The 14,235-nt window shown below is 36.9% G+C and overlaps 1 protein-coding gene across 3 annotated transcripts in view; it reads right to left on the bottom strand.

The window, feature by feature from the left end:
• Positions 1-14,235, bottom strand: part of FAF1 (Fas associated factor 1) — a 494,313-nt gene that overhangs the window by 428,940 nt on the left and 51,138 nt on the right. For all 3 annotated transcript variants that reach the window (XM_061121934.1, XM_061121932.1, XM_061121933.1), the window contains exon 2: positions 7,065-7,133. Coding sequence is in view for 2 of the 3 variants with exons in the window: in XM_061121932.1 (XP_060977915.1) it covers positions 7,065-7,133 (69 nt within the window). In the remaining variant the exon portion in view is untranslated. The remainder of the gene's footprint in view (positions 1-7,064; positions 7,134-14,235) is intronic.

Below are 14,235 nucleotides of genomic sequence, written 5' to 3'. Positions count from 1 at the left end.
TAAAGTAATTAGCCTCCAACTAAAATAAATAAATTAAAAAAATAAAAAATAAACCACTTCCAGTAACAGAAATAAATTAGTTACATATAATATCAAGGCAATCAGTTGAAAATAAACCCATTTTTCAAATGAAGTTAACTTGTAAGTTAGCAAGCTTTGTAAAATATCAAGATCAAACTACATCTAATTGAACTAACAACTTTAAAAACAAAACCATGTACATTTTTTATTTTCTTTTAAATGTTCAAGTCATAGCCTTTGGCTTAATTTCATAGCAGTAAGGGGATTCCTTACTACATGCTCCATTTGAAGAGTGTACCTGTGTTCTAAATCATAGGTTAGATTAGTAGTACTAGAAATCAATAAATATTAAGCCATATTTCCAAATTTCACTTAACAATGGGCATATCATTCCCTGCTGGGTGATTAACATATCGCATTCTCACCAAGTCTTAAACCCTCTGAACTTTCATCTATCATGGGTTTTACAAAAGAGGAGATGTCTGTAATAGAGTATGTATGTATGTAACAGAGTAGTTCTAGAACTAGAACTAGATTACATCCAAAGGAAAAGTAACATATGAAGCAAAAGCCAATAAAGAAATAAGCAGAAAGTTAAGTTGCAGTCTGGGGGAAAACGTGGACCTCAAACAGTTTTGATTTAATAATGTGAACCATTAACTGTAAGTTTAGCAAACTGAGAATTTCATGTTTGTAAAAACTCAAGTTTTCCTTTGAAAGGCAGAAAACAATTCTTTCATATCCACTTGATTATACATTAAGTAGAAGTGATCTTTTATCACACTTAGTTTTCTCCTGAGAGGCAGAACTGTGAAAAACTTCAAATAGGTTGGATTAGAGCTTTCTTTATAGTAGAATGGTACAACCAGAAATAAATAGGAGAGAAAAAATTATTTTTGAAATGCCAAGAAAAAAACTTGCAAAGAAAAGGATTTCTTTGTGAATAATGTTTCTCAAAAAGCCACAGCAGGTAGAAACCATCTAAATTTTATTTGCAAGATAATGAAATCAGTCCAATCTATTCCTTATATAACTGGGCCTCCCTCTTTCCCTCTTTCCTCAAATCTTATGTTTGCCAGATAAGGAAGACTGACAGCAATAAGAGTCACAAGTCTGAATAGCAAAGACTTTTCCAATATCCAAATAATGGAAATGGAAAATAGACTTAAAAATAAGTATGCTAGCAATAATTATTAGTCAAATATTTTAGTAAGCAACTACCATATGCTACAACAAAATTAATAAGAAACATACTTTCTTTCCTCCAGAATATTAGAACCTATTTGAAATCAGAGCATAAACATATTTCAATTACTATTATGCAATTATAGCAAAAGCTCTTTCATTTGACAACGTGAAATAAGCTGTGAGTGACAGAAAAGTACAGGAGTTCAGAAAAGATTAATACACTACAGAAAATCTAGTAACCTTAAAACTACAATATTAAAGCTATTAAAATTTTAAAGGGGAAACCCGAGTTCAAAACCACAGTTTTACCCCTTATTAGCTGAGTGAGCATGAACAATTTACTTAAAGCACTGGGCCTCAGTTTCTCATCTATAAAATAAAGATAATATCTATCTACCCACCTTAAAGATAATATCTACTTGCTGGGAAGATTACATGAAATAATGTAGGTAAATCACTTGACACGACACCTAGCACAAAGCAGACCCTCAATAAAAGGAGAGAAGGTAGAGGTGGGTGGATGATGGTCAGATTACAAACTGAGAAACTGAAAACTTCTGTAGAATTTTAAAGGGCTTACAGTCCCATAAAACAAGGGAAACAAAGAAGGCTACAGCAAAGGAGGAGACACTGATATGATGAGGTATTCCTTCACAGTAAAATCTCTTTTGTCACAAAGATCTGTGCAAATATAAGCCAGTGCCTAATGGCCACTGATGAAGCCCAGCACTCAATGCTTGGCTGCTTTCTGACGATGACAGAGACTCATTATGTCACTGGTTAGACTAGTTCATTCATAAAACTGCAGGTGTTCATACACTGTATAAAGTAGCAAAGCAATACACATTCGAGGAACTCTATAGCCACATCTTGAGTAAGGTGGAAGAAGAAATTGTTCTATCGCATTTCAGGATAATTATTAAAACACATTTCTTCAAAACTGAAAACTGGTGGAATGGAAATGTCTCAAAGCACCTCAATGAATCTCAAAATGAGACAGATTATGTGCATAATTTTCCTTGGGTTTGACACTTTAGATTTACTGTCTTTACTATAAACTTCTATTAATACAAAATTATCTTTGAAGACTAGAAATTCAGTAATGATCCAAAATTGGACACGCTGATTTGCTTCACTTTTGCCCTAAGTTGGGACATGTAGTTAAAGATAAATACAAGCACTCTGAATAGAGCCTTTCTTAACAAAGCAGCTATGTCAGCACAGGCAGCAAATTAGAGCAGAAACTGAGTGCAAAGTTCAAAAATCATTTCCAAAGAGCACGGAGTACTTAAAATGCAGTATGGCTAGGTTAATGTTTACTTGTACTTTGTTTCACTCAGCACTGGGTTATTAAGTATACATCAAATAGCTTCCCCTGGATCTCATAGAGCTCAGTGGAAATATTAATTTATTGAAGGAGTTTCATATGTATAGACCTTCCATGAAACAAGTAGCACAGCATCTTGTCCATTATCTATGTCATAAAGCTGTTAAAAGGATTAATCAAAATGATAGTATGCACAAGTGTTTCAAACTTATAAAGTTCCATTAAAATATTTACTTGTACTATAATTCATAATTGACTGTTTTTATAGAATATTATTAGAAATTAAGACATAAGTAGACTCTTCATAAATATTTAATGTTTCAGAGATCTTAAGTATAAACTAGTCCAAATTCCTTAATTTTGTATGATGTTCAAAGAGAAGTAACTTGGCCTAGACCACACTGAATAAAATTGTAACAAGAAGTTTGAAAGTCAGAGTCCTTGATTCAAGATGAATGCAATGGGTTTACCATGATAGTTAGCTGCCTCGTAGCCTCATATTTTGATTACTCAAAATAAACACAAGCTGCACAGACTACTACTCTCCATTGGCCCAAAATCTTCTATACTGAAAACAGAATATGAGCAGTGGGTCAATACTGAAGCCCAGATTTATAATTTATAATATATAGTGATCATGCAGCATGTTTCCATGTAAGAAGGCAATTCTTTGGTAAAAGATTCTAATTCATTGCTAATAATTCTTCCTTAGGTATTCACCTTCCTGGATGTACATTGAAAATACTTGTCTGCAAAGAAGGAATCACTGCAATGACATTAATCTTAACTAAAAATGCAGAACAACGTGAAAAATGTAGTCTGAAGTAGATAGAGATACGGGGAGTAATACTACAGGATTCACATCAAGTGGATCAGTATCTCAAGATGCTTACCAATATTATTAAAGTTGATGTTATTTTGTTTTCAGAATTTAGCATATATAAGCCAACCTGCAGTTGCCCCCAAAATAAGCAGTCAATTGTAGGACACTTAAAACACTGGGTTTGGAAGCACTGCTCTGTGGATAGCTATAAATGAAAATAATGTACAGGATCAGAGAAAGTGACTAACAATTAAAGTTTCTAGGACTGGGCTTCCATACAAAGTTCTTTTTTATTTGTATGTTTCAATCTATAAAATGGCAACAATATTTGCAATCATTACTTTTTCAGGAAATTATACCCATTTCTGAGTATAATATGCATGTATAAAAGACCACCTGTCTTATCAATTTTTCAGTACACTTCAGACACCATACAGTGTTAACATGTTTTTAAGCTTCCATTGTATCGCGCATAAATCTGGGTAAACTGTAAGCATTCAGTACCAACAGAATGAGCTTTCTGTTACTGGACTTTTTAAATTTCATTACAATTCCAAACCGTGATGCCTAACTTACATTCCTCTCCACACCTCTAGTAAAATATGCACAAAAACACTGGAGGAGATGTCTAACTGATACGTATAGCAAATCTGAAATACAAACATGTCCTAAGTTAACAACTTAAACTATGCAACCACTTCCACAAGGCCCATAAAATACAAAGCAGTGATAATCATAATTTAAAAACACAAAATATAATGCACAGACAAAATATATAAAACATCACATAAAAAGTTTCATCATCCTAATGAAAGTTTGAACTAGTAATGGATTATTCAAAATAATTGCTTCATTCATTAAAAGCCACAATGTAAAGTGAGCTCTACATAAAAACAAGGTAAATGAGAACTTTTACAGAGTAAGATAGTTACACAGCACAGGTATTGTTTACTGTGAATAAAAGTGGATTATGTGCAAAGAAAAGCCAGCTAAGACAAATATTTCAAAAAAAAAAAAAGCCAGTTTAAAACTCTGAAAGATAACCCAACAAAGGATGTTTGGGCCCAACAAAGTATAAGACTGCATTTCTGCAGAAAGACAGCATCACTGTTTTTAGCCCAAATGCTATTTGAATATTTTTCCAAGTTTTTACTCACAGTTGGAGAATTCCTGTACCATTCTATTATTTAACTACCTGGGAAAATCCTCCTCTTGCAATATTCTAGATTATTGGGTTGAGAAAATAGCCAGATTCAGTAAGAATTTAACTTTCAAAACTAATGAAACAGACCAATATGAAGCAGACAGGAAAGAACTTATAGCCATTCCCCCAAAAATGGTAATTCTTACTTCAAAGACCTGTAGTCCATTACTCCCAATATACAACCTCCCTTTACTCCAGTACCATGCATGAGTGGCTTGGTGAGATTTTTAACCTTAACCAGTAATTTGCATCAGCCTCTCCAAGAGATACTCTAAAAATATACATACTAAATAAAGCAATGTTCTTGCTATTGCAAAAGAAGTTGCAAGACAAGAAACCTGGTGATATTATTTCAAATAAGCTACTGTCCTTTCCCCCTTCCACCACATAGAAATCAGGAATATGTCACCTCTATCATGCTTTGTTAAGAAAATCACAGTGGTGAAAGCAGGGTTTTGAAGTCAGGCCATACAAATATTTATAAACTTTGACAAGTGCTAAAACATGAAAAAATAAGATAATGAAACAGGCAATCCTAAAAATGTATGTAAGTCAGTAGAAATTTAAATTAGCGCAACCAATCTGGAAGGTAATATAACTGTAATCATCCAAAAGACTAAAAATATGTATATAATTTGACCCAGAAACTCAAATTATTAACTGGATTTATTCACTGTCTTCCAGGAAAACAGTAGGTTAAATATGCAAGGATGAATGTACAAGAATATCCTCTAACATGTATAATTCCAAAATATCACAGAAATTCTAACTATCTAACAGCATAAGACTGACTGGTCAAATTACTCTGCTATAACCACACCATAAAGCATCAGCCAAACATTAAACATTAGAAAGAAGGATGAACGGTCACATTTACTCAAACAGAAAGACATTCATGATAGCCCATTCAGTGAAAAACTCAAGACTACAAAACGGTAGGAGTAGAAAACTCTAATTTGCATTAAAAAAAAATTTTAATCATATAATTAAAATAAAACATTCTGGAATAACATACACAAAAAAGTTAAACAATAACTATCTCTAAATGATGGAATTCAATGTGATTATTAATTTAGCCTTTATAAATTAATAGTGGCAAATCTACGCAAAACACATAGATAATTAAGTTAATTATATAAATCTATGTATGGACTTGAACATAGCTATGTATCTAATCTCAGCTCTATTATTACCTTGAGTTACGACTTTTGAAAATTAACATTTCTTCAAAATTCTAATTTAGACTTCTTTAGGATTTCAAAGGCACTGAGAGAGATGTGTCACCCCAACACAACCAACACTGTTCCCATACTACTGTACAATTTATTTTTAGTTTGCTTTGCAATTGTAAATAAAATACAATTTTGTCAGTGTGCAGTGCTATGCTGGGCCTTGCCTTCTGAGTTACTGCCCAACCCCTCTCCAAAAACAAACAAAAAAAAACTAAACCACTTCTATAATAAACTGCCTGAAGTCCATAAGGAAAGCCACAGCACAATGCCACTTCTCTAATATCTTTAGAAAAGAGTAATCATCAGTGAGGCCCCCCACCTCCACCCCAAGAGAAGCAGAAACATCAAGTAGACTTATTCAGACATCCAACAAGTCTGACTTCCCTCTCCTTCCAAACATCTCTACCACAATACTACAGGGGAAAATGAAGCTTAATATACAGTAAGAGAAGTTCAAAGATAATTGAAATTACCTAAGATTTCATAATAATTTAGCAATTTAATACTGAACTAAATATGAACTTCATATTACATATATGACATTCAGATTGTCCTCATTCAGATTAGAATTATAGATGGACCATGTATGATATGCTGAACCACCTATAAGTAATGCTAAAGACATTCCAGAATTCATAAAATTTCATTGTCAAGATAAAGAGTTGGTTGCTCAGTTGTATTCAACTCTTTGCGACCCTGTGGACTACAGCCCACCAGGCTCCTTGGTCCATGGAATTCTCCAGGCAAGAAAATTGGAGTGGGTTGTCATTTCCTCCTCCAGCGGATCTTCCTGCCCCAGGGATTGAACCCCCATTTCCTGCACTGCAGGCAGATTCTTTACCATCCTAGCCACCAGAGAAGCCCAAATAAAGAAAAAAGCACTTGAAGTAAGTCAGACAGTGAAAGACAAATACTGCATGATTTCACTTATATGTGTAATCTACAAAGAAAACCAAATCATAACAACAGAGTAAAGTGATAGTTGCTAGGTTGTGGGTGGAGAATGGTGAAGGTGGTCAAAAGGTTACAAACTTCCAGTTTTAACATGAATAAGTTCTGGGGGTCCAAGGTACAGCATGGTAACTATAGTTACAATACTGTATTATATAGTTGAAAGTTGCTGAAAGAATAATGTGTTAACTACCCTTACTGTAGTGACCAGTTTGCAATATACATTTACATCAAATCATCACATTGTACACTTAACACTTACACAATCTTGTTTCTCAAGTATCTCAATAAAGCTGGAAAAAAGAAAAAAGCACTTACCACTAAGTCCCAATTATTTTGTTCAAGCAATGTAATAGCTTCATCAATGTTTTCAATGCCAGTACATGCCTGAAAACAAAGTAAGAATTTTAGATAGAATTTTGGGAATGGAGAGGTTAATTAGCGTTGAAAGAAATAAACAGCGTAATGTGCAATTTAAGTTTGAACAGGTATATGAACAAAGTCAAGACACTAAATGCCTAACACTTCTAAGCATTTTACACAGATGGTTTGAAAATTGTTCATTACAATATAACTTAACATTACATTGAAGTAAAAGACAATAAAGTAATAAAGTATGTTTAAATGCTGATTGGAGCCCAGGATGATCACTACATTTCTATTGGCCCAGGACAACTTCTATTAAACAGCTTCTGATGAACAATCATGTGTTTTAAAAAAATGAACTTTGATCCATACTTTGCACTTTATTCAAAAATTAACTCAAAATAATAACAGACAAAATACTCACAGTAGCCACTGCCAGAACCACAATGCTGAAAGGAAAGCAGCAGCAGCAGCCCTCATTGCCAGAGCAGGAGGAGACTGGAGAGGGCTGAAAGTCCATCAGACTACCTAGCCTTCGAGGCCCTCCCGTCATGGCAAGGAAAACCCTGGTTGACTCCAAGTCAGCTCTTCATGATGATTCCAGCATTGCTCAGTCTCCCATCTCCTCCCTGGGGCAGGGAGAAGGGTTAAGCCTCAGATCTGGCTCACGTGGTCACAGCTGGTAGGGGGCCAATGCTGAACTGCCTTTTTCTGGACCAGGCCACAGGGATCCCTCCAGGGAGGCTTTTACAAAAAGCGGAGAAATCCTCGAAGTTTCACGAGCTGGTCTCTTACTAAGAATACCTGCCCATCCATGGATGGACCCCAGGTTATGAAAGGCAAGATTCAACTGCCCTGTCCGCTGACGCTTTGCCAAAAAGGTCCACTGTTCATATGGGGACTTAGCTCTTTTACTTCTACCACGCAGGCATCAATGGACCCCCTCTGTGAGACTGTGCCTTCCCACGGCCCTCTGTAACCTACCAGCCATATACTTCCCTGTGGCCCTGTAACGGCTAGTGTGGGGCTATTCCAACAACCAGTCAGTGACACCCACTCCCATGGCCACTTCCCCCATTTGGGGTCCAAAGTTGTGTTTCATCACTGGTGTGCAATGTACATACTTCTGATCGAGCCTCCAGAGACTCATTTTCAGGATCCCATCTTTGTTCAACTGCCTCGTGGATCCTCTTCACCCTAGCCAATGACTGCTGAACAGGAAACTTCTTTGGTGCTGTTTCTTACTCATCTGTCCACCCAGCCTCCAGGGTTGCCCTTAATTCCTGAGAGGCATAGGGCAGTTCCCTTCTAGCTGCTTGTTTTTTAAGTTCTTTATATGTCACAACCCCTACACCCAAGAGTGTCAGCTGCTCTGTGAAACTGACCAGGTGGTCTGATCCCAGGTCAAGTTTGAATGACTGGTAGTCATACTCTCTGACTGGCTATACTTCATGTTTTCAAGTTTCATAGTTTCTGCACCAACAGCATGATCCCCACCACTATGGTCTCTGGTCAGTATACTTTGTGAAACTGTGCGTCCCCTCATAGCCGTTCTCAGTGTTCACACAATCTTTGTCACTTTCAACAGTATAGTACTCTTCTGCCCAATTGAGTGAGGCCACTGTACTGTCTAGACTTTTCCCACCTCCCAACATGGAAAAATTATGAAACTTTACACAAGACTGCCTTTCTGGTCCTCCCCATTCTTCTAGTGCCAATTTCTTTGGGTCTGACACAGGCCCAAGAGGTGTCCTCTAAGTGTCAGATGGGCCTACCCTATGTCCTCTTCGACTTCCCCGGTGGCTCAGACAGTAAAGCGGCTGCCTACACTGCAGGAAACCCAGGTTCAACCCCTGGGTTGGGAAGATCTCCTGGAGAAGGAAATGGCAACCCACTCCAGTATTCTTACCTGGAAAATCCCATGGACAAAGAAGCCTGGTAGGCTACAGTCCATGGGGTCGCAAAGAGTCAGATACGACTGAGTGACTTCACTTTCAGTTTCTTTATTTCTTTTATATCCTCTTCAGCCCATTTTACTTAAGATTACATCTCTGTGAGGTCACCAGCCCTTTTGCTTGAATTCTGTGAATCTCCCCCTGGCCTATCTTTGGGTAGAACCTAGACAGTACTGTCGCCCACTCCCAACCTTCTTTCCCTACATCCGTGGCACTTGTTGTTGTCTATGAAAATGGCAGTGAACAGATTCAGTTTTGAACTGGCCCCAAGGAAAGAGGTCGGAGTTGTATGGACAAAAAGGAGGAATAAGAACCACTGGAGAACTGAGAATGAATTATTTTAACTTTTTTTATATTAGTAACAAATACAGTGGAAAGTAAACAAATACATACATATCTAAATAAATAAATAAGTAACAGACATAAGGTAAAACCCCAAACTACAAAGCCTCTAAATTTGTACTGTTGGATATGGTAGCTACTCCACACATATGGCTGGTGAGCCCTTGAAATGTAGTTCAACTGAGTTAAGATGTGTTGTGTTAAATACATACCAGTGTAGGAGTCAGTATAAAGATTAAAATGGAAAGTATCTCATTAATAATTTTTCTAATGAACAAATGTTGAAATAATCATTTAAAGTATATTGGCTTAAAGGCTTCCCTGGTGGCTCTGTGGTAAAGAGTCCACCTGCCAATACAGGAGACAGGATTAGACCCCTGGTCAGAGAATATTCCACATGCTGCAGAGCAGCTAAGCCCACGCAACACAACTACTGAATCTGTGCTCTACAGCCTAGGAACTGCAACTACCGAAACCCATGCGCCCTAGAGCCCGTGCTCCACAACAACAGAAGCCACTACAATGAGATGCTCACGCACCTCAATGAGAGAGTAGCTTCTGCTCCCCGTAACTAGAGAAAAGTCCATGCAGCAACAAAGACCCAGCACAGCCTAAATAAATAAACGAAATTATAAAAAATAAAATATATTGGCTTGAATAAAACACACTTAAATTTATTTTACCTGTTTATTTTTTCTGTTTCTTAATGTGGACACTAAAAAAATTTATTACATATATGATTCATTCTATTTCTAATGCTATACTAAGAAGAAAACATAGAAGGAAATCTCCATGACATTTAGATACAAAAGCAAAAGTACAATCCAAAAAACTGATAAAATGGACTTTATTAAGAACTACCACTCACGAAGACCAAAACAGACATTTCTCCAAAGAAGACAAAGAGATGGCCAAGAGGCACACAAGAAGATGTCAAACATCACTATTTGTCAGAGAAATGCAAATCAAAGTGACAATGAGATATCACCTCACACCAGCCAGAAAGGCTATCATCAAAAAATTCACAAACAATAAATGCTGGAGAGGGTGTGGAGAGAAGGGAACCCTCCTATACTCTTGGTGGGAATGTAAATTGGTACAGCCGTCATGGAGAACAGTGTGGAGGTTGCTTAACAACTAAAAACAGAGCTATCATATGACCCCGCAATCCATTCCTGGGCATATATCCAGAGAAAAACATGATCCAAAAGGATATATACACCCCAATGTTCACTGCAGCACTGTTAACAATAGCCAAGACATGGAAGGAACCTAAATGTCCATCAATAGGGGAATGGATAAAAAAGATGTATATATACATATATATAGTTCTTACTCAGCCATTAAAAAGAATGAAACAATGTCATTTGCAGCAACACAGATGGACCTAGAGATTGTCATACTGAGTGAAATAAGTCAGACAGAAAAGGAGAAATATCATATGACATCCTTTATATGTGGAACCTAAAAAGAAATGATACAAATAAACTTACAAAACAGAAAGAGACTCAATGACTTAATGAGAACAAACTTACAGTTGTCAGGGGGAAGGATGAAGGAAGGGATAGTTACAGACTGTGAGATCAATAAATACACACTGCTATATTTAAAATGAATAACCAACAAAAACCTACTGTATAACACAGGGAACTTTGCTCAAAGTTATGTGGCAGCCTGGATGGGAGGGGAGTTTGGAAGAGAATGGATACATGGATATGTATGGCTGAGCCCCTTCACTGTTCACCTAAAACAATCACAATATTGTTAATCAGCTATATGCCAATAAAAAGTTTAAAAAAAAAAAAAAAGATACTGAAAAAAAATAAAAGAACTACCGCTCATGAGAAAAGGGGACGACAGAGGAATAGATGGTTGGATGGCATCACCAACTCAATGGACATGAGTTTCAGCAAGCTCTGGGAGCTGGTGATGGATGGTCAGGGAAGCCTGGCAAGCAGCAGTCCATGGGATCGCAAAGAGTCAGACACAACTGAGCAACTAAACTGACTGACTGACTGCTCACGAATTCCCTGGCAGTCCAGTGATTAGAACTCAGGACTTTTACTGCTGAGGACCCATGTTTGATCCCTGACTGGGGAACTGGATTCTGAAAGTCACACAGTGCAGGCAAAAAAGAATAAAGAAAAGTTTTGAAAAAAAAATAACTACTGTTCTTTAAAAGGCACTGTTAAAAGAGAATGAAAAGGCAAGCCACACACTGGGAGAAAATATCTGCAACATACATGTAACAGAAGATGAATAACCAGAATATAAGAATTTTAAATTCTTAAAATTCACTTTATACAATAGCAAAAGACTTTAACAGAAACTTTACTAATGAAACTATACATGAGAATAAGAACATGAAAAAATATTCAACATCATCAGTCATAAGGGAAATGCAAAACAGAGAGAGATAATATCCATACAGTAGAGTGACAAAAACCCAAAGTACATACAATATCAAGTGACGGGAAGAATGCAGAAGAACTGGAACTCCCATACACTGCTGGAAGCAAAATTATATAGCCACTTTGAAAAGCAGTGCCAACAGATTAGCAGTTTCTTAGAAAGTTATGAAACAGTAATTCCACTCCTAAGTACTTATCCAAAAGAAATAAAAACTTATGTTCATATGAAAATTACACATGTTTATAACAGCTTTATTTATAATCACTGAAAACACAACACACCCCAAATAGCCTTCAAAGTACATTCATACATTAGAAGATGACTTAGCAACAAAAATGAACAAATTATTAATGGCACAAAACAATGTGGATAAATTTCAACTGTTATGTAAAAGCCAAACTCAAAAGGCTACACACTATAGGATTTCATTTATATGACATTATAGAAAAGGCAAAGTTATAAGAACAGGAAACATACTAATGATTACCAGGCTTATCAGGTGGGAATAGGGGCTGACTACAAACATCAAGAGGGAATTCTGGAGAGTAAAGGAACAGCGTAAATCCTAAATTACATAAAAAAGCAAAACAAGTAACACATTTTAAAATGGAATCTTCATTTAAGCTACAGGAAGAGACAGGAATAATCCAAAGGACTAATAAAAGCTACTAAAAACAAGACCGGGAGCTGACTGTGGCTCAGATCATGAACTCCTTATTGCCAAATTCAGACTTAAATTGAAGAAAGTAGGGAAAACCACTAGACCATTCACGTATGACCTAAATCAAATCGCTTATGATCATACAGTGGAACTGAGAAATAGATTTAAGGGACTAGATCTGATAGACACAGTGCCTGATGTACTTTGGAAGGAACTTGGTGACACTGTAAAGGAGACAGGGAGCAAGACCATCCCCAAGAAAAAGAAATGCAAAAAAGCAAAACTGCTATCTGAGGAGGCCTTACAAATAGCTGTGAAAAGAAGAGAAGCGAAAAGCAAAGGAGAAAAGGAAAAATATTCCCATTTGAATGCAGAGTTCCAAAGAACAGCAAAGAGAGATAAGAAAGTCTTCCTCAGTGATCAGTGCAAAGGAATAGAGGAAAACAATAGAATGGGAAAGACTAGAGATCTCTTCAAGAAAATTAGAGATACCAAGGGAACATTTCATGCAAAGATGGGCTCGATAAAGTACAGAAGTGGTATGGACCTAACAGAAGCAGAAGATAATAAGAAGAGGTGGCAAGAATACACAGAGAACTATACAAAAAAAATCTTCACGACCCAGATAACCACGATGGTGTGATCACTCACCTAGAGCTAGACATCCTGGAATGTGAAGTCAAGTGGGCCTTAGGAAGCATCACTACAAACAAAGCTAGTGGAGGTGATGGAATTCCAGTTGAGCTATTTCAAATCCTAAAAGATGATGCTGTGAAAGTGCTGCACTCAATATGCCAGCAAATTTGGAAAACTCATCAGTGGCCACAGGACTAGAAAAGGTCAGTGTTCCTTCCAATCCCAAAGAAAGGCAAGCACAAAGAATGCTCAAACTACCGCACAATTGCACTCATCTCACACGCTAATAAAGTAATGCTCAAAATTCTCCAAGTTAGGCTTCAGCAATACATGAACTGTGAACTTCCAGATGTTCAAGCTGGTTTTAGAAAAGGCAGAGGAACCAGAGATCAAATTGCCAACATCCGCTGGATCATCGAAAAAGCAAAAGAGTTCCAGAAAAACATCTATTTCTGCTTTATTGACTATGCCAAAGCCTTTTACTGCGTGGATCACAACAAACTGTGGAAAATTCTGAAAGAGATGGGAATACCAGACCACCTGACCTGCCTCTTGAGAAATCTGTATGCAGGTCAGGAAGCAACAGTTAGAACTGGACATGGAACAACAGACTGGTTCCCAATAGGAAAAGGAGTACATCAAGGCTGTATATTGTCACCCTGCTTATTTAACTTATATGCAGAGTACATCATGAGAAACACTGGGCTGGATGAAGCCCAAGCTGGAATCAAGGCTGTCATGAGAAAAATCAATAACCTCAAATATGCAGATGACACCACCCTTATGGTAGAAAGTAAAGAAGAACTAAAGAGCCTCTTGATGAAAGTGAAAGAGTAGAGTGAAAAAGTTGGCTTAAAGCTCAACATTCAGAAAACTAAGATCATGGCATCCAGTTCCATCACTTCATGGCAAATAGATGGGGAAACAGTGGAAACAGTGGCAGACTTTATTTTGGGGAGCTCCAAAATCACTGCAGATGGTGACTACAGTCATGAAATTAAAAGACGCTTACTCCTTGGAATCAAAGTTATGACCAACCTATAAAGCATACTAAAAAGCAGAGACATTACTTTGCCAACAAAGGTCTGTCTAGTCAAGGCCAAGGTTTTTCTAGTAG

This window comes from Dama dama, chromosome 20 (genome assembly GCF_033118175.1).
Source record: "Dama dama isolate Ldn47 chromosome 20, ASM3311817v1, whole genome shotgun sequence".
Taxonomy (NCBI): Eukaryota; Metazoa; Chordata; class Mammalia; order Artiodactyla; family Cervidae; genus Dama; species Dama dama.
This window is presented reverse-complemented; position numbering and strand designations above follow the sequence as displayed.